The sequence below is a fragment of the Lagopus muta genome, chromosome 1 (genome assembly GCF_023343835.1).
Source record: "Lagopus muta isolate bLagMut1 chromosome 1, bLagMut1 primary, whole genome shotgun sequence".
NCBI lineage: Eukaryota > Metazoa > Chordata > Aves > Galliformes > Phasianidae > Lagopus > Lagopus muta.
In genome coordinates this window covers 88945337-88964640 of record NC_064433.1, presented here as the reverse complement: position 1 = coordinate 88964640, position 19304 = coordinate 88945337, and the positions used below count along the sequence as shown (strand labels likewise).

The window sequence follows — 19304 nt, the reverse complement described above, 5'->3', positions numbered from 1 at the left end:
CATAATAGTTAATAACCAAGAAGGCACTAATTCAGTTTTAAAAACTGAATCCCACCCTCATCATGACTAGAAACAGTGTTTCCTAAAGACTTACAAGCAACAGTACACCCTGGCAGAGGTTAATTTGTAGAACAGGAGACAAAGGCAGAAAGACACATAAAAGCTTCTAGGAGTCATCATTTAAAGATAGAGGACTGAAATAAGACTAGCAGAAGAGAAAGGAACCAAAGCACCACCATGCGTGGCACTGTTCAAGTTACGGAGAAGAAAGAGAAGGAGCTGCAGGTCTTGGAACACATTCTTTCAGAGAAGGCTTGAAAGCACAGCCTTTCCTAAGGGCAAGGGAAGATTCAGGCATTAAGGCTTCAGTGTACCAGGTAGGCTTTTTTGGTCAGGAGACAAAATGCAGCAATTTGGGAGTCTCCTTCAATATCTGCACTATGCAATGTAGAAAAAAAGAATACACACCAGAACACATATACATTTCACAGCAACACAGCAAGTTGAGGAGCGACCAAACAACAGTGCCACCAGACAGCTAGGCAATGACATTAAGCTGGCAAAAAATGGTGGCAAATGCTGTCTTAAAATAATAGCATTAGCAAACATTAAAGCACAGATTATTTAAGACTGCACTAATCCAGACAGAACGCATGGTTTCATTGAATCCGGATACAAAGTAAACATACAATCAACAAATGTACAATTAGCAGAGGGGCATGGATAGACCAATATTTTACAAGTCGTATGACTAGAAAGATGATCACAGTGGAGAGAAAAAATAATCAAAAATAAATGAAATGCTCACCTGCTTCCTAGGCTTACAGTAAAAAATTCCAAAGGGAGCAATCTCCAGAAAGAGACCCTTCCCCCCTGGCAGTCAGCTCTTAACTGAGGTCTAAGAGAGGTGCAGCCAGGCTCCACCCTTTCTGGTCACACAGCTGAATTGCCTTCACCTGTGCTCCCAGGGCTGACTCCGTGCTTGCCTCAGGTGATCAATCACTGGTTCAGGCCGTGACTCAACAGTTCCCATACAGTACACAAAAAGAAACTCTCAAGAATATGATTTCTTTGATAACATTATAACTAATAAATAACAATACCTGAAAAATTCAGCACAGATTTTACCAAATGAGTACTTATATCACACAGTTATTATTCAACCTTCCCCCATTTCCATGTGACAAAATCATCAAAGCACTATTATAAAACAATTCTGTGGTATCTCTTAGAAATATGCATTGCAATAGAAGAAGGAGTGGTGCTTAAACACAGGTTTGTTCTTTCTGTTGTTCAGTGAACATTTTCTTTAAGAAACTCTTCATGGGGATTATACACAGTGTGTGATATATATTCTAGAGAAAAGGCTCCATAACTTTATAAACAATACATTTCAAGTTTAGAGCAGACTATTTTTGAAGCTCCAAAGAACTACAGCTATTGCACAGTGTCCTCTGAAGAGGAAACAATGGTTAAATAGCACATTGGTCCGCAGAAGCACTTTTCCATTTCACAGTCTAGTGAACTCACCCCATGTGATGGGTAGGAGATCCAGCCCAGCTCCCCTTGAATTGTTTTTGAATCCAGCAGATTAACTACAAAAAGATAAAATGAAGAAGAATGAGTTTCATTTGCCTCTGTCCAGTTAACCTCAGTTACTTTTACTAAAAGATGTGTTTATTTGAGGATCTTGTGAAGCAGTTGATTTGTTCAGGTGGCCTGGCAGATAGCTACAAAGAAGAAAAAGACAGACAAATGAAAAGGATTGCCTTGTTTATCTTAAAACATGGTATGAACAGCAGACACAGGAACTTTTCAAAACAAAAAAGTGACAAAAATAAACAGCGGATCTTTGTCCAAATTAATTACAGCAGGGGGTGGGAACAGAGCGGTTCCATCAGCTGCACAAACTACAGGGTTTCCCCCTTGGATGGATAAAATTTGGGTCAATGCAATCTCAGTATGCATGTGAGATCTGAATATTTTAATCATTATTTGATTAAAGGCCCGTATTTGGCATAAATAATATTCTCAGAAAAAAGAATAAATAATGAATGCAGATTAAAGTCTTTCCCTTAAGCTCTTTCTTCCTTCTTATCTAATTTGTTCTCAAATTGTCTTGTAGTAGTGAACTGTTTTCTGAATGTCAAGTTTAACACCTTAAATGCAAAAATAATTATTTACAATGTTTCAATTTCAGACAAAGCAACTTACGGAGTGCCATCAATTAATCACCATTATCTTTTTTGTTATTATTATTTGATTTTATTAGTTTTTATTTGCAAGCAATCCAAAATAGACTTTTTCCAGCCCATCTAATCACAATGTTTTAAAATCTGTTTTAAAACATGACAAGTAAAACAAACAAACAAAATATGGTGAAGGATATTCTTTGCTGTTTACTTATTTTTTCACAAGCACAAAGATAAATTCCATTACAGTTTCCTAGCTAACCATTTATTCATTCACATGAAGCAGAACAGGTGCACAGAAACATAAAGAATCTCTACAAAAATACAAGCCAGTGAAGTATTTGTATAAAACACAACATTTTTCATGATTGCACTAATTAGTGCACCTTCAATATTTATTATCTGCAATTTGGACCCATTTTTTCTTTGCTGATTTGGCTTCTTTTTCTTTCAAAATGGAAATTACAGGCAACAAGGAAAGAAATCCCACCATACTCAAGGGAATTTTAACATCTGAGCATGATAGTTCTGCTAGAGGTGGCCACTCTAACAGCCTAAGCAGCTTCAGCTCCTACTGACAACGACCCTTCTCCTGACAACCCTGAAGGGTTGACACTGTTCCCAGAACCAGATGGTCTGGGTATTGGTGCTAAAAGAAAATAGGACTAGGGCTAGGACTAGGTGCAAAAAGAATAGGACTGGAAAAGAAAAATGAGGCCAATTAACTATGAATCTGCTAAGTTGACCAATTTGTATCCTACGTGTATTATTTTGGCATTTTTCTTCTACTGATTGTTTAATTTTGGTTATCACTTAAAAAAATTAAAAGCTTTTTTTTTTTTCCCTGTTATTGAGATGTACAACAAAATACACAGTAGGAAAATACAGCAGACATACAGTACTAGAAATCAGACCATGTCATCAACAATCATAAATACATGCATTTGTCTGTGTATGTGAAGGTACCATATGTATATTTTCAGTGCGACACTACCATAAATGAGCTCTCTTCCATCCAAGCGAGGGAAAAATATTTTCCCTGCAGTAATACACCACTTTAAAAGAAAACAATGGTATTTTGATTTTCTACCTATATCAGTAAGCAAAACATCTTTACTAAACTTACAGAAATAGCATAACACAACATCATATATTTCTTTAGCTCTTATTTTTATCAATCATTAAATTCTTAATCATCTACACAAAGAAAGAAATCAGTCAGTCTCATGTTGAGCGTGCAGGGCCCAAGGCAGACGTCTCTGAAGCAGGGTTTGCATCTCTAAAAAGGAAACACTAATAAGAATTCAAAAGGAAAAAGTGCAGTTCTTGCTTTTGTGACTACAAAATCCCACATATTGTGGATCTCCTGGGACAAGATGCTGTGCATCCGAAATACATGGTGATGAAGGAAGTATGACTTCTGAGGTAAATTACTTGGCAGGAAGTTGCTCACTCAAATCACTCAGGAGTAAACTTAAGTAATATATTTATTCGTTAAGAATGAGCTCCTTGAAAACATGATTGCAGCCACTCTGGAATTTATGAATTCAGTCCAAATTCATCAATCTCATCTGGAAAACTACACAGGGAATTGTGCCACACCCTGGTGGTGGTTTTCATCTCCAGATTTACCAACCAGCCTAGCAGAGAGAGCATGCCCTCAAGGTGCAGATCAGCACTCAGCATCGCTGCCCACATCTCTCTGTGCCCCTGCAATGTCAACTCCCTGCTGCTCTCTGAGAAGGTTCAGCAGATTGCCAAGTACTCCTGCATGAAGTACCCGCAGGCAGCAGCATAAGGACATGGGTGCCATTCAGTATTCAGTGTGCCCACAAAAGGACTGTGTTGGTCTAATGATAATAGGTAGCAAAACTCCAGCATGGGCCCCACTACAGCTGGATGCCCCAGCTACAGGTTCAGAGAACAGATATCTGTCACTGCACTCTACCATCCCTCTAACAAGTGAAGCTTATAGAGCAAGCAAAATAGACCTATGACAAACACCCATGCCAGCACACCTTCAGTTAAGAAAGTTTGTAAACCAGAAAACCAAGTTCAGGCTTTTTCTCATCACGATTAAGGGCAAGAATTTTAACTAGTTTGTTTTCTAGCAAAGTAAATGAATCAGTAAGAGATCTCCCTCAGTCCTCCATCCTGATGTTGTACCTGGGATCTGAGCTTTGAGAGCAAGAACAATTTTTCAGAGTATCTCCTTCATTCCACTTTCCTCAACTTGTTCCAATTGGCACCACTATGCAAACTATATGTACATGTTCATAGAGTCATAGAATGGCCGGGGTTGAAAAGGACCACAATGATCATCTAGTTTCAACCCCTCTGCTGTGTGCAGGGTCACCAACCACCAGCCCAGGCTGCCCAGAGCCACATCCAGCCTGGCCTTGAATGCCTCCAGGGATGGGGCATCCACAGCCTCCTTGGGCAACCTGTTCCAGTGTATCACCAACCTCTGTGTGAAAAACTTCCTCCTTATCTAACTTCCTCCTAATATCTAACCTAAACCTCCCTGTCTCAGTTTTAAAACCATTCCCCCTTGTCTTATCACTATCCACCCTCGTAAACAGTTGTTCTCCCTCTGTTTTTACGCTCCTTTCAAATACTGGAAGGCCACAATGAGATCTCCCCAGAGCCTTCTCTTCTCCAATATATCTTCATATATACTTCACTACATTGTAGAAATATTTGAGACAGAGGCTTTCACACTGACCACAACAGGCCTGTGATTCAGATGTGAGTCAAAGAATCCAAGTAGATACCTAAAATGAGTGGCATGAATATTCCCAATAGTGACAAAAATCAAAGCAGAGCTATGCTCCAGACACACTAATTTTGTAAATAAGTACTTTTGTGCTGAACTTACTTATCTGCTTTCATACTGGAGTCTTCAATTTCCTCAACCATTTTTATTTGTATGAGAAGGAAAAAAGCTAGCCATGCCAAGTAATTATTTAGTATGTAGCAGAATAAAACAATGTTGTGCACAAACACCTATCTAGCCACATGGTCTTCAGTGATTAAAACGACTGCTATTTCCTGTTCTTTGGGGGATTTATTTATTTGCTCACTTCATGACATGTCAAGTAATAAAAGAAAAGAAAAAGACTCAGAGAGGGAAGACATCATTATATTGACCCTCTAGATATCTGTCACTGCCTGGTATCTTTACCACTGGTCTCATAAGAATCGTATTATATGCAAGCAGAAACACACAGCAGGCTGCCTGAGTGCTCAAATTCTTTAGAATCCAACTGAAATTCATAAATACAATACGTTTTCTTTTATTAAAAAATCTGGGAAAAAACGTATCTTCCACCAGAAGTACAGAATTTTTAGTAGTATCTAGAATGCAAAATACATTTATTTTTCAAGTAGTTATCCAGAGAAATTTCCTTCCCTCCTCCCCCCCACCAAAAAAAAGTTTCTGTGACACTGTTTTCCTCTGAGTTCAGGAGAGAGTTGAAGAGCTTGACAGCGATTAGAACAGACCTTACAGGCTGCAATGATCACAGTCCAAAGGCAAAACGACAGGGAATAGTAAAGCATTACTTTTTGTCATTATGAGGCCTTAAAATTGCCTATCATTCTAGAAACTGAAGGAGAAAATAACATTTCCCTGCATTGAGACTGAAGAGCTACAGAAGTAGAAAAAAGGTGGAAAAAGAGGAAAATCACAAAATACAAAAGCAACTGATTCATGTAATGATTACTCATTTCAGTGTGTTTCAACTCTGTAACAAAAGGCAATATTTGATTCACAAAACTGACCTGACCGATTCACAAAGTGTAATGCAGAGGGATGCGAAATCAGATCAACATCAGCAGGCATTTACCAGCATGATCCTAACAGACTTTTCCACACACAATTAAAGTTAAATGAAAACTGATATTTACACGTAGCATAATTGGTAGTAGCCATATCTTTAAAAGACACAACTAGAGAGAAGAGAGTTCTGGCTTCCCTCTCTCTTAACACTCTCCTCTCCAAGATGTGTACCTTCAGCATGACATTACTTGTAGGGCTTAAGAAAAGGCCCTTAAAAAAAAGAAAAGATCAGTACTGAGTGCTGCCCTGCAGCCTGGTTCCCCATAGCACACACTGCAGCTGCTACTGCCAAGCAACAGCACACCGGGCAAAACATCTATTGAGAACATGTGCTCTCCCTCTCCTGCCTGACTATTCTGGCCCTCAGAGCTCACAGCTTCACTAGAAAGCATTTCTACTTCCCTCAACGCGCATTTGTGCCAAAATGACTGCCTTCCTTCCCGCAGCTGGAGCAGACACTTGGATGTGAGATGCAGAGTTCACTCACTCCCTTCACCGTGGCATCATGAAGAGGATGAATGAGGGCTGGAGTGGAATCTGACGTGCAGGCCTGCTCACACTATCAGGAATTGCTTCCAGTCTGAGAGTGATGGCAGAGGGCCTGACTCCAGGCTCACTAACAGCAGGCTTTATCAGGAGCCACGTCAGCAAAAGAAAAAGAACCATAAAACTAACAAGATACCTGAATGCAAGGCAGCAGCGCTTCCAGAAACACGTGGAATGCTGGCTGCTACAGTGATATGAGCATAGTATAAATTCAATCCTCAATAAAAAATGAACAAATAGATGCTGTGCCAGGTAGAACCATCCTGAGATAACCCTGACTACCTGAGCAGTGGGGAGGAAAGCCTGCTAAGAGACAGTTTGCAACAGCTAAGCAATAATCTACAATCACTTCCCCACTGCAATGTATTTATGTATTTCCAAATCATATTCCATAAAAGGAAAATGCAGAATAGCGGCCGATGATGTGAAATATGTATGAATTTTTTTTTCCAACTAATTAAGATTTCCAATTGATAGTTTAAAAAAAAAAAAAAAAAAAAAAAAAAAAAAAAAAGAAGCCTCTATTTTGTCTCTTCTTGTTTGGTCTCAAACTGTCAGTTTAGAAATGTGCTGGTTATTTTAAAACATGCTAACAAATGGGAAAATTTACCATTTCTATGCAACCAAAAAGAAAAAAACGGTGAATGCCCATAATTGAAATGTGTCATGTAATTCTGAGCAGCAAAGAAAATACTTTGCGGCAGGAAGTCAGCCAGATCTTGGTTTTGGGGTGGGACAGAACGGAGTCAGGGCAGACACAGATACAGTTTCAGAAGGGCAGTCTAGTTCTGACAAAGGTTGCACCTGGATTTTGGTGCACGTACCAGCACAGGTCTAAGTCCTGTCATTCTTTCCTTCTTGCACTAGTGGGGCAAAAGAAACACAAAGGGCTGCAGCAGATCTGCTTGATAGCTCTGGTTTATTCTGAGACTAGAGGCAACACCTACAGACAGTCTGGGCCCTGGTTATGCAGACATCACAACTTGGTGTGCTCACCGTGATTACCAACTAGGATCATGCTAATATAAAATCCGCTGAAAGATACTCCAAAAATCTTTGGGAAGGAACAACAACAACAACAACAACAACAGCAAAAATAGAATCCACGAAGCAACAACACTAATGAACTCAGTACTCTTCTCATGGAATCATGTTTGCCAATGAAGCCTGCTTCCAAGAAGCAGATTTGGGACCTGATTTTCTGCTTGTTCATTAATAAAAAGTCAAGTCTCCTGTGATTTTATGGTCTTAAAGTGTTGCAGTGAAGATTTAATTATTGCTGCAAATGCTCAGAAGGAAATGACCTTAGCATAAGAGACGTGCTAAGGGCTCACATTTAAGCTGTGCCTTTATAGCTTTGTCTCCCCCAAGCCTGGGGCACTTTAGGAAGCAAAGTAGCACTAAGCAACATAAAATAAATCTAAAGTAGATTTTAGATTTTAGCAGGCAGTAGAAAATACTTTGCAACACAGTTCAATTCAAGCACCAACAAAGCTTGGTCCATTCACCTGACCATTCTCATCCATACGGGAGATTTCTCACCTAGATTCCTGCTACAGCTCAAAGCCAGACTACCGTCCTGCGAGAGGCACAACACTGTGAGGTCTGCACTTTCAACCTTTCTTGCCTATGCCATTATACTGTACAATCAAATATGATTTTGTGCAGAGCTTTCCAAATTTGGCAACTGTCATGTTCAATCTGTGGTTAAATCGCTGAGTGAAGAACTCCACCAGGGTGGGGGCAAGAGACGAACAAACAAGGGAAAACCAAAATTAAGTTAAAAAACAGTCGCTCTAAAACTGAACACAGGAGTCTTCACAGAAGGACTCTGGGTAGCCCAAGCCTCTATTCTTTTCCTTTAAATGTTATATAAATAATTTACAAGCTATTTCCAAAATTAAAAGATTGTTACAGTTTTTTGTTTTTTTCTTTAAAGAGAAGGCTAGCAATATGTGCCAAGTTACTCTATTAATTATTGCAACTGTAAAACATCAAAACTTACTACGTCAACTTGGATAAGTTCTATTTTCACGGCAGCATTCTCTGCCTTGCAAGAGGAAGGGTGTCATTTTCCTCCCAGATCTCACTCTCTTCATCACACGCTCCCAAAGAGCGGCTGACACCAGATTTAGGCGCCTCGGTTTCTCCTACAGCAGAACGCTGAAAGAGCCAAAAGGGGAACTTTGTTGCAAGTTTCTCTCAAAAGGCTGCCATAAAAGAGGGAAGGCAGCACAGCAGTGAGCAATGCAGGAATGCCTATAAATAAAAGCACAGACTGTAAAGGAAAGCAGGAAAGATTTCAGAAAGCAAGCTGGCAGAAGTACACTGTTCCTTAGCAGACAAAACTGGAACTAATTTCAAAGTAGAGTAGAAAACTACTGAGCATTTTGCTGCTGGAAATCTTGGGAGTGTTCACATAACTCCAGAAGCCCCCTGCCCATCCTGCCTTGGAGGGAACTCAGGCAATGGCTGTAAGGCTGCGCAGCATAGGTGAGCTCTGATCTTACCCCATATCGAGTCTACAGGTGTGCAGACACACTCAAACCTACTAACGTGGCACCTCACAGAAGCTATTCTGGCTGCTGTGAAGAGAAAGCAGAGATAGGCAATTTGCACAGACGAAGATGTGAGAATTTTAGCAGGAGTGAGGTGACAAGTCTGTACGCTGCTTTTTTCTGAGGGTACCTGCCTGAATTATGTTGGCAGCTGCCTGGTTTGTAGAAGAACTTCTCATGGATGAATGCAGACAAAATAGATTTTCCTTCTTTTTTATTACTTTGAAACATGAGAGTTCTCTTGATATTGTTAAAGTGGTGTAAAGCTCAATTTCCAAGTATGCAAAAACATATGACTGGTGGGCTGGAATGCAATGTTTATCAAAAGGGTCTAATAAGATTTCAGTTTTATTAGGCTATTTCCTGTAAGCTGATACACGCCAGTTCTTTTCATTAAGACAAGGATATCAAAATTAAAAATGGATTAACCTAATGGGTTCCAAATTACTGTGTTGCTTTCACTTCTTTGCATCCAGTTTTTTAAACCGATTCCAACTGGTCTTTTTCCAACATCTCCTACAAGAGGCATAAACCCTTAAGGCATCTGAGTTACTGTTCAGCTGAACTCATGCTGCAGTCCAAATCCTCTGAATCTCATTCTAGCCTACTATTATGGTGTTAAATCTGACATCAGCGAAGCATGGTGTTAAGCATCTAAATGCAAAACAAGGGTCACTGTGTTAAAAAGGAATTTAAATGTTCAAACCCAAGTTCAACTTTCTTAGAAAAAAAAAATAATAATAAAGTAAGGGCGAGGTTCAAATACCTACACAGAGGCTCCTCGCACCTTTCAGCAGCTGAGAATTCAGTGGCTCTGTCCCAGGGTGGAAGACCAACCCTGCTGGGCTTCCCAAATCCTGAAGCACCACATGCCTAGGTCTGGGCAGCCCAACCTAACAGCAAACCAATTACTAAAATTATTTTAAGGAGATTTAAAGCAGGAATCCTGTTTGAGAAAGCTTCCAACAAGGAAAATTTTCTAAAGGAAAATATATGTATATATGTTGCAACACAGCGTCCATGTTTATTTTAGATGAAGTGAGAATCTCAAAAACTATTTCAACATGTTCCATTTCTGGAAGTTTAGACACCAAGAAGCATCACAGCAAAGATATTTGACCACAGGGTACCAAGGACTACAAGTTTCTAAGTTCTCACAAATTTGACTGCAGTTCAAACACAATGAATGACCAAAAAAAAAAAAATAATAATAATAATTAAAAAAAAAATCATAGCAAATATTCAATAGTTCTTTGATACAACTTTTTTGAGACAGGGACCAGAGCACAAGTCTGGTGAATGACCATTTATTTTATTTTTTTACAACAGCTGTGATACCCCCAAAGCAAATCAGGCGGCTGCATGCCAAATTATACTGGGGAAAAAGTTCCTGAAAGCCATGAAATATGACATTCAGAAAGCCACCTACTCAGGGGTACCTAGATGGAGTTTTGTCAATCTTTTCTTGTCTACTTACATGAATCAAGGGTGCCAGTTCACATGAGCTATGAAATGCTTGAGGGCTTACACAGCCACTCCATAGATAAAATAAACCCACAGAACAAATGACTAAACATCCTGGTGCAAACTGGGGGAGTAAAATGCCAATAGCCTACGAAATCTCAAGTGTCACGTTGAGAAAATCAAGATGCTAAAACCAGTTTTATTTTCCAATACAGTGATGTCACCAACATGATATTTTCATTGTTTGCCAGGTTAACAGAATTTATGGAGGTAATTAATGCAGAACATGTGTGCTGAGCTATCCATATGAAAAATGGAATTGCCCCTGACTTCATTTGCTGCCTTTGCAACCAAAACCCTGCTAATGTTTTTTTTCACTATTTCCATATGTGAGAAATACAAATATTTATAACAAAGGTAAATGCTTAAACGACTGTTCTATTCCCATCTATCCATAAGCCACTTTTTTCAGACCTTGTCTTCTGCTTATTCTTCTGCTTCCATTACCTTCCCACAAAGGGCTCAGGTTTCCATTAAGCTGCACAAACTAAGCATGTAGCTCTCTTCTCCAGAACCTTTAACCAAGGAAAGCATGGATAACTCCTACCTCAGTTTCTTGAACACACTCTGTCCTGATTTAATACAGCTTTTAGGACCAAAACAACCAATTGTGTTAAAGGCAGTGACATTAAATATAATTAAATATGTAGTTCTGCACTTCTCCTCTGGTCATCCACAAGACTGAAGCATCTTGCTTCTCCTGGAAGACATGATTTGGTAAGAAGGAATGGACACGTCCTCAAAGCCAGTTGGAAAGGAAAACACAACATGTTTTCTTCCTGTGATTCTGCATGGTTGAATGTTGATTGAAAGTTGATTGAATCTTGAATTCTTGATGTTGAGAGGGAAGAGAGAAGAAAAACGATGGGCACGTGAGGAGGGCTACATGGCAGTTTGGGGGGGGGGGTGGGGAGGGAGGGAGGAGGAGGAACAAAGGAGGTCAGTGTGGTTTTCCTACAGTTGGCTCACCTCCAGACAATTTGGAGATGATATTTTCAGGCATGATTTTTTCCCTACCTAAGACCCTCTTCTCCAGGTAATCTGACTTGTTGTCATGGCTAGGACGTTTGTCCTCTGAGGCAAATCGTGCGTGGCAGAAAAGTTTTTGCAAGACAAGACCCTAATGTTCTCAGAACCTGTTTCAATATATGTCACTGTGTGTCACAAACAGTAAGAATGAATAGACAGGAATTGTTCTTCCTTTAAAATGAAATAAAAAAGGAAAAAGAAAAGCACTGTTACAAAAAGAACAAATGGAATGGTAAAAATGCCTCTACCCTTTCTAAACTGCAGTCTGTTGAAATTCACCTCTGGTAAATCATAGTGGTGAAGCTTACTAATGTAAACAATGCTTAGACTTTCAGGGTGGCAAGGAATTTCTTAATTTGTGCTTTGTTCAGTGTTCAGATCACTGTCAGCACTGAATTCTGGGTGCCTAATGGTGTCACTAATTTGAGAGAAAGTTTGGATGTCGGTCTGATTCAGCTCAAACTTTCACTTCAATTTCTATTTTTCCTTCTACCTTAGCTTTTTTCTCTCCTCCGAAAGAGATCCTTCAAAAAGCCCTGTCCTCAAAAAAAAGAAAAAAGAAAAAAAAAAGAAAAAACAAACAATGCAAAACCTCTGCCTGCTTTCCAGCTCCTCAACAACTAAATCAGTGGACACCGCATCGCTTCTTGCTATTTGTCACTGCAGACTTTGTGGGAAGCCTACCGTGAGCCAGAAGGTTTTCTGTCGGTTTCATTATTTAAACTCTTTGTGCTCAATTTTCTAGAAAATCCTCCTTCCTGAGGCAGAAATTTAGAAGTTAAATAAAATAAAATAAAATAAAATAAAATAAAATAAAATAAAATTGTATGTGTGGAATCTGTGCTTTAGAAATTTGAGGGTTTTTCTTTTGTTTTTGTTGTTGTTTTTCCACTATTATAAAAAAGCAAACAAACAGAAACAGACCAATGCAATTGGAACTTCTCCTTCCAAATACAGATATAAAAATGTCCCAAGAAACCAGCTGGCCAAAAAGAAATCCCCATCCCTGCAGCATATGACACTAAACCGCCCTGACTGAATCTTACCGTTCACCCTATTGTTTGCTTAATTGCTAGGAAGTTTCTACCACTGTTCCTTCAGTCTGCTATTATTCTTTCATCAATATTTCTCCAGCAGATTAATGGGATTTTCCTCCATATTTTGCCTGGAACAGCGGGATACAGCAGTTTATGAAAAAAAAAGGAGCGTGGTGCTAAAGTTTCTGCTTACAGTGTGCCTACTTTAATAACGTCTCTGCACATTTAGGACTGTACGCGCCGGTGGTTCATTCATTCCGCCCATCACTCACATGGGCTGGGATTCTTTTGTCACTGAACTAAGATTTCTTTCAGACAGGATTATCTCTATTCCTATATCTTTATTTCTTCCATTCATTCACCGCAGAAATTTCAAAGGAATCTTCAGTCCAAAGGACTGAATTTCAATTTTACATCAGTTGCACACTGCAAAATAAGCACTTGCAAGCACCTAAAAACTAAGCAGCATGAGATTGCCAGTGGGGAATACGATCCTAACCCAGCAAATTACTGCCACTTTCTATTTCCAGAAATACACCACAGGGAGTTCACATCTCGTCTTGTGAATTAAACTGAACTAAACTCTGTCAAGTTTTGTTTCTTATTTAGAAAAATTCAAACGCGTATAAAAAAAAAAGCTACAGCTCAAAGTTTATGGAAATAAGAAGGGCTACGTCACTTAAATGAATGTATAGCAAAAACTTAGCAGCAGTCATATGCATTTGTACACAAAATGTTCCATTTTCTGTGTCAGCTCTTACTGCAAGATTTTCCTCCCTCATAAATAGATTTTCAACAATTTTCAAGAACGCTTCAACAAATCAGGCTCCTTTTTGGAAGAAAGAAAATGCTTAAAATAAAAAAGAATAAAAAAAAGGAAAAAAAAAGCCCTACATTTCATGGCAGGAAAGCAACTCTTGAGATGTTGAAATTATCTGTTAGGAAAGTGATGGGCTTAAGAGATCTCTCAGCTCCACCTCTGCAGGTTAATCTAACACGCCTGCAAAAGTCCAGTTCATTTTGCACCTTAGGGCAGCAACAGGACCCGTCTGTGTTTCAATACCAACCACCTCCACTGAGAATACTTTTGAACCTTAACCGAAAACAAGGACATGATTGTATCTCTGCTTTACTAGCAGCATTTAATTAATTAATTGAATGACTGAAATCCAACAACGGCCACAAAGCGATGGCACCTCCCTGAATTGCAGGTACCCTATGGAGCTAACACAAGCCCTGCACAGAAAGCGACAAACCCTACGGCTGGATTCGGTAACAGCTCTGTAGTGACCCTCACTGGTGATAAAATCCAGAGCTCTGAAAACAGGAAAGCGAACACCTGCATCGGTACGTCCAAACTTTCATCAAGCGGGGGTTACAAGAACAAGAGCCATTACGTACGCTCCTGGAGGAAAACTTACAACTTCTGAAACAGAATCAGGAGTAAGTACACTAATAGCAATGTCCCCAACTCCTGCAAATAATAAATGAATAAATAAAACTAATCTGCGGTTTTTCCTCAGGTGGCAGGGAAAAAAGTTTAGGTTCAGTAAGAACGCACACCTGATTTGCAAAGATTGTAAGCGATTTCGTGTGCCTATTGTCTGGGTAATGGCTCCAAAGCCTCATTTCCTACAGAGGAAAGTGCAGAAAAGAGAGTTGTAACAACTATGTGTCATTGGACTGGTTCGTTGGGCAGCAAATATGTCGCATCCAAATTAACTGCAATAAGAATTAATTGCTGTGTCCAATTGAACATCCCTGCGCTTCAGACATCTGCTTTAAGTTTGTCATGGAGAATGAAGCGATTTTTCTTTTTAGTGCACTGCACTGACATCAGCCGCAAGACGAGGTTCAACCATAGAAAAGGAAATAAATTATTCAATTTGTGAGCACCCCCTATCAGAAATGAGGGACTTGCCCAACTTCCTTCCCTTGTTGCACAACTTTTAAAATTATCACCGTGTGAATTTTAAAGCACAATCATTATTTTTCCCATTGTACAGCTTAGGATTAAGCACAACAGCACTGGGTAACAGCTGTATGAAAAACAGCTTGCTGGAAACCCACCAATCCGAGCTTAAATTTAAGAGGCATCACGTTAAGGTTTCTAAACTGACTTCTGACATCCTTTGCAGGGCAACACACTGCAGCGAGCTACGAGTGCCAGCAGGGAACGTGTCACTATATGGGAGGACTTTCTCTGCCCTAATGATACCTGACACACGGCAAGGTGAGATCTGCGCTAAGCACTGCCCTGCGCCATTCCCTTTTGATCCAAAGTTTCCAGTGCTTCCAGCCCTTCTCCAAATTACGTGGGTAAGTTGGTCAGGCACTTTGTTCCACGTGCAAATGTTGCCTTTTTCAAAGCCTTGCCAACAGCTGTCACTGCTACCAAGGCGCAGTGTGCTGCCTTCAGCAACTTTAAGTGCTAACAGATAAAATGGTGAACTTAATTGCACAGTTACGCAGAGCTCTGAGCTGCTGGTGAATGAATAAAAGCTGAAACCACATCTCCGAAGCCAACGCAGACCGAAAGTAGAGGCTGATTGGAACCCTCTTGCTGTTAACCAAAACAGACACTATTGAAACCACGCACTGTAAGCAGATTTACCGTATCGATCGTTTGGGGGCTGTGTTTGCAAGAAATTAATTTTATGCTAGATTGAGAGGTTACAAGAAGTTTTCTGTCTGCACAATCAAAATATTATTGAAGCAATTCGGGTTGTCAGTAAAAGCTTAAACAAATTTGCTGATAATCCTGTTAATGACCTGGGTCAAGTGTTAACTGTTGTGGGTTATAAAACAGGGAAATTAAGGCTGCTGGTACCCTCGGGCAGGCAATATAGTTACCGGAGAGACAGAGGAAAAATTATTAAATTACCAAATGACAGAGCTCAGTCAATTCCTTGAAAGCCCAGGAATTATTCATAGACAAATTGCTTCTTTCTAGGAAAAAAAAAAAAAAAAAAAACCAACACCCTCCACCCCATGTGAAAAACATTCAGAAGGACGGCACAGCAGAATATGTGGTTCCTATGCGCTCAGAGGGTTCTGCTCGTGACTTCAAACCTGAGGATTGGACGTTAAATCTCCCCGACATCTTTCTGCCCCTCAGAAAATGGCACACGCTTTGACACCACACGCAGACAAGCCTGAACTTCAGAGAAGCTCCCTGAACCTCAGTGACTATGTAGGGAAAGAGCACACCGTTTGCAACGAGCATGGCAGGGTAGTTAACAATAAACTTGCTGGAAAATGGGTTTTATCAAGAAAAAAGCCTCAAAACTTTTCTGGGATGAAGTAAGTTAACAAATATTCCAACTATCCAAAATAATAATTTTAAAAAGGGGTAAAAAGAACTGCACTTACTGACAGAATGTAAAGTAAGGAAGTAAGCCAGCAACTCGCCTTCAGCCCCTTCCATCCTTTTCTCCCTTTTTCCCATCCACCGAAGTATCAGCACTAGTTCAAACAGTTGTCAACTTTAATACTAACTCTAAATGTTAACAGAAGTTGCATTTTTCAAAACAGAAGTAATTCTTTCAAGTCAAATAAACGTAGGACATCTCTCTGGTAGCCCTGAGCGTAACCCTTTCAACCTATCCATTGTGACATTCGCGTCCCTCAGAAGTTACACAGAGCAATAAGAACACACCAGAAATGAGCTTCATCCTTTGTTACAATGATCCACAAGTTCCACAGCAGCTTCATATTAAAGCGTATGAAAAAAATGTGCGCGTGCTTCGCCACAAGCCTATGTTAACAACCTCCATTCAAAGGGTCTGGTTCCTTCTCAGGGGCAGAGAAAGAAAACTTTTCTAAATACCCCACGGAAACGCAGAAACTTCTAACTCGAGTCTGGAAGGGGAAGGAATTAACACTGACAGCAGAAGTGGTGAGAAAAACATTATTTAAAAGAAGAAAGCAATCTTTTGGCATTATTTAAAGCTCCATGCTAATGCCTGACTTGTTAAACAAATTAGCATCAGCAAATCATAATTTGGATTTCTCAACTCATATGATCAGCCCACATACACTATAAATAAAGTAATTAGTGCGCTTTCCTTAGCGAAAACAAACAAACATTGAAGCTGGTCCCATTTTTTAAAGAAACTCTCAGTGTTCTATTTTTTTTTTTTTTTTGCTTTCTGAAAGGAATAGCAGAACCCATCCCTCAAGAAAAGCAAGCCTGCAAAGCCAGTCACCATCCCGTCACTGCATGCATGTTGCTTTTTGCAACCCAGGCTGAAAATATGACGGATGTGTTCCTGAAACTGAACACAGAGAGCAGAAGCAGTACCTACTGAAGGCAGACTCAGACAAGATGCTTAACATGTCTTCTGCACTATTATTTATTTTTTCCTCCTCTCCCGGTTCTCCGTGCCAATGGTTTTAAACAAAGACACAAAAAGTATCATTAGCAAAGCTGAGTGCCCAGCTCCCGTTTTGGCAGGCTTTGCTCAGTGTGTGAGCTGAGTCCGTGTGCCGCTGCTGCGGAGGCAGAGCTGTGCTGCTGGCTGATGGACCCCCAGCATCCACAACCCGCTTTTAGCCATGAGACAAGGGCACCCCCCACCATTGCTCTTGCTTTCCTTTCTGAAAACCATTGCTGAAAGAGACAAAGCATAACAAAATATTACACATATGTGAACTTAGGAGTAAGCAACCGCTAGCAGCATCTTCCTCCAGGTACCCTGGAAAGCATTGCCCATGCAGAACAAATTTACATAGAGCATACAAACAGACTCGACATTGTTCTGCAAGCACGACGGGACCACTGCTTCCTCCCAGGAATAAACTGACTAACTTCGGATTACCCAGTGTCCCTAAAGTTTTGGTCTTTCTGTATTTGTTGTATGCGATATATTTTTTTTCCCCTTTCCAGAAATCACTTGAACCTGTTCTCTCACTGTCTGCAAACAGCCAGAATACCACTAAGTACATCAGCATCGTTTGCACGGGAGAATTGGTTTCAATACAGCTTTTCTATCTTGTGGATGCCGCAGCTCGGGCAGGTGCAAGCCCCGCACTCCCATTGGGCATCACAAGTTCTCCGGAGCCGCAGGCTCTATCCCAACAGACTCTATCCGCGGATGCGATAGCAGCGCGCACCCTGGGCACACAGATCGCACCCTGCGGGCAGCGGCCGCATCCCCCTTAGCACGGGGTCGGGGAAGCCCGAGCTTTCCCCAGAAGTATTGCGGTTACTTTCCCCAGCAGCGCCCGGCGGTCATCATTTCTCTCCGTGACCCAGCGTGCGCGTTTATCAAATGTCACCTGGAAAAAAAACCGCCACAGCGAGGGAGAACAAAACGCCCGTGCATCGCCGCTGAACAATCGCGCACGTTCACGCACCATCAGCTCCGAAACCGACGGGAGAACGCCGAGGAACGCGGAGGAGATCTGACAGGGGCTGAGCGGCTCTCCGCTATTAATGAAAACTTGGGAAGCGCTCGCCGCACGCCCGGCACCCGCACGCAACGCGGCGCTCGGGGCGAGTCGGAGGGGCGCAGCGCTGTGGCACCGCTTCACCCGCCGAGAGAGCCGCCCCAGTCCGCGGCGGGACCGGCACCTGCCGAGCGGGGTCTCCGCACTCCGGAGCTGCTCGGGCTCTCCCGTAGCTCTGCCGGGAGAGACCCCGCTCTCCGCTCCCCAACTTTCCTCGGGGGCCGCCGAAGCGGCTCCCTCCTCATCCCCGCACCGGGCGGCGGCCGCGCTGCCGGGCGACAGCGCTCCCGGGCCGAAGGGCGGCCGCCGCCCAGCACCACCGTAACGCGAAAAAAAAAGAAGTGAATAAATAAATAAAAATGTAGAAATAAACGGAAAATCGGGGCCCGCCACCCCGCGGGCCCGGCTCACCTTCGTTGCCGGGGCGGGCGCTCAGACGCCCGGCGGAGCCGAGGGCAGCGCAGAGCAGCAGCAGCGGCAGGCGGCGGCGGTCCATGTCGGCGGGGCAGCAGCGCGCGAGCAGAGCCGCATGTCTCCGCGCCGCATGCCACCGCTCCGCGCCCGCTCCGCGCCGCGCCGCGCCGCCGGGACCATGCCCCGCGCCCGCCCGCCCGCGCCCGCCTTCGCGCGGCGCCCGGGAGGGGCCGCCCCCGCCCGGCCCCGCTCCGCCGCCGCCGCCGCCCCGGGCCCTAGCGCCGCCCAGCCCTCCCGCCCACCGCCCGCAGCGCGCTCCCGCGGGGCCTGCGCGCTCCCGGCTCGGCCGCCGCGCTGAAGGGGGTCGCGCACGGCGGCGCTGACCCCGGGGATGGGGGGGCTGCAAAGAGGAGCCCCGCTGTTACTCCTCACAGACGCGTCCTTGGTGATGTGCAGAAGTAAGGCGCGTTTGAAAGCAGTCCGTGAGCAAAGGGCTTTGCCTCGGTCCTCTCTGCCCCTCGCAGGCTGCAGGATGTCCGTCCCAGCATCCCGAGGTACCGGGCTGCCCCAGGTACCGCGCTGCCCCAGCTCCCCGTGCCCAGCGACTCCCAGCCCTCCAGAGCTTCTCCGCATGTCTTAGCCCCCACAGGACTTGAGCCTCTCATGTCACAGCCCGGTGTGTTAAAACCCACACAAACCACCCCCTTGTCCT

The 19304-nt window shown here is 42.4% G+C and overlaps 1 protein-coding gene across 3 annotated transcripts in view; it reads right to left on the bottom strand.

Moving 5' to 3' along the window:
• Positions 1–18783, bottom strand: part of EPHA3 (EPH receptor A3) — a 219220-nt gene extending 200437 nt beyond the window's left edge. For 2 of the 3 annotated variants that reach the window (XM_048945956.1, XM_048945966.1), the window contains exons 1-2: positions 18590–18783; positions 1531–1595 (exon numbers count right to left, since the gene is read on the bottom strand). In XM_048945956.1, coding sequence (XP_048801913.1) covers positions 1531–1595; positions 18590–18674 — 150 coding nt within the window. In that variant the 5' untranslated portion in view covers positions 18675–18783. Of the gene's footprint in view, positions 1–808; positions 897–1530; positions 1596–18589 lie in introns of those variants that run through there. The other variant, XM_048945975.1, reaches the window with a different exon arrangement.
• Positions 18784–19304: the final 521 nt, after the last annotated feature.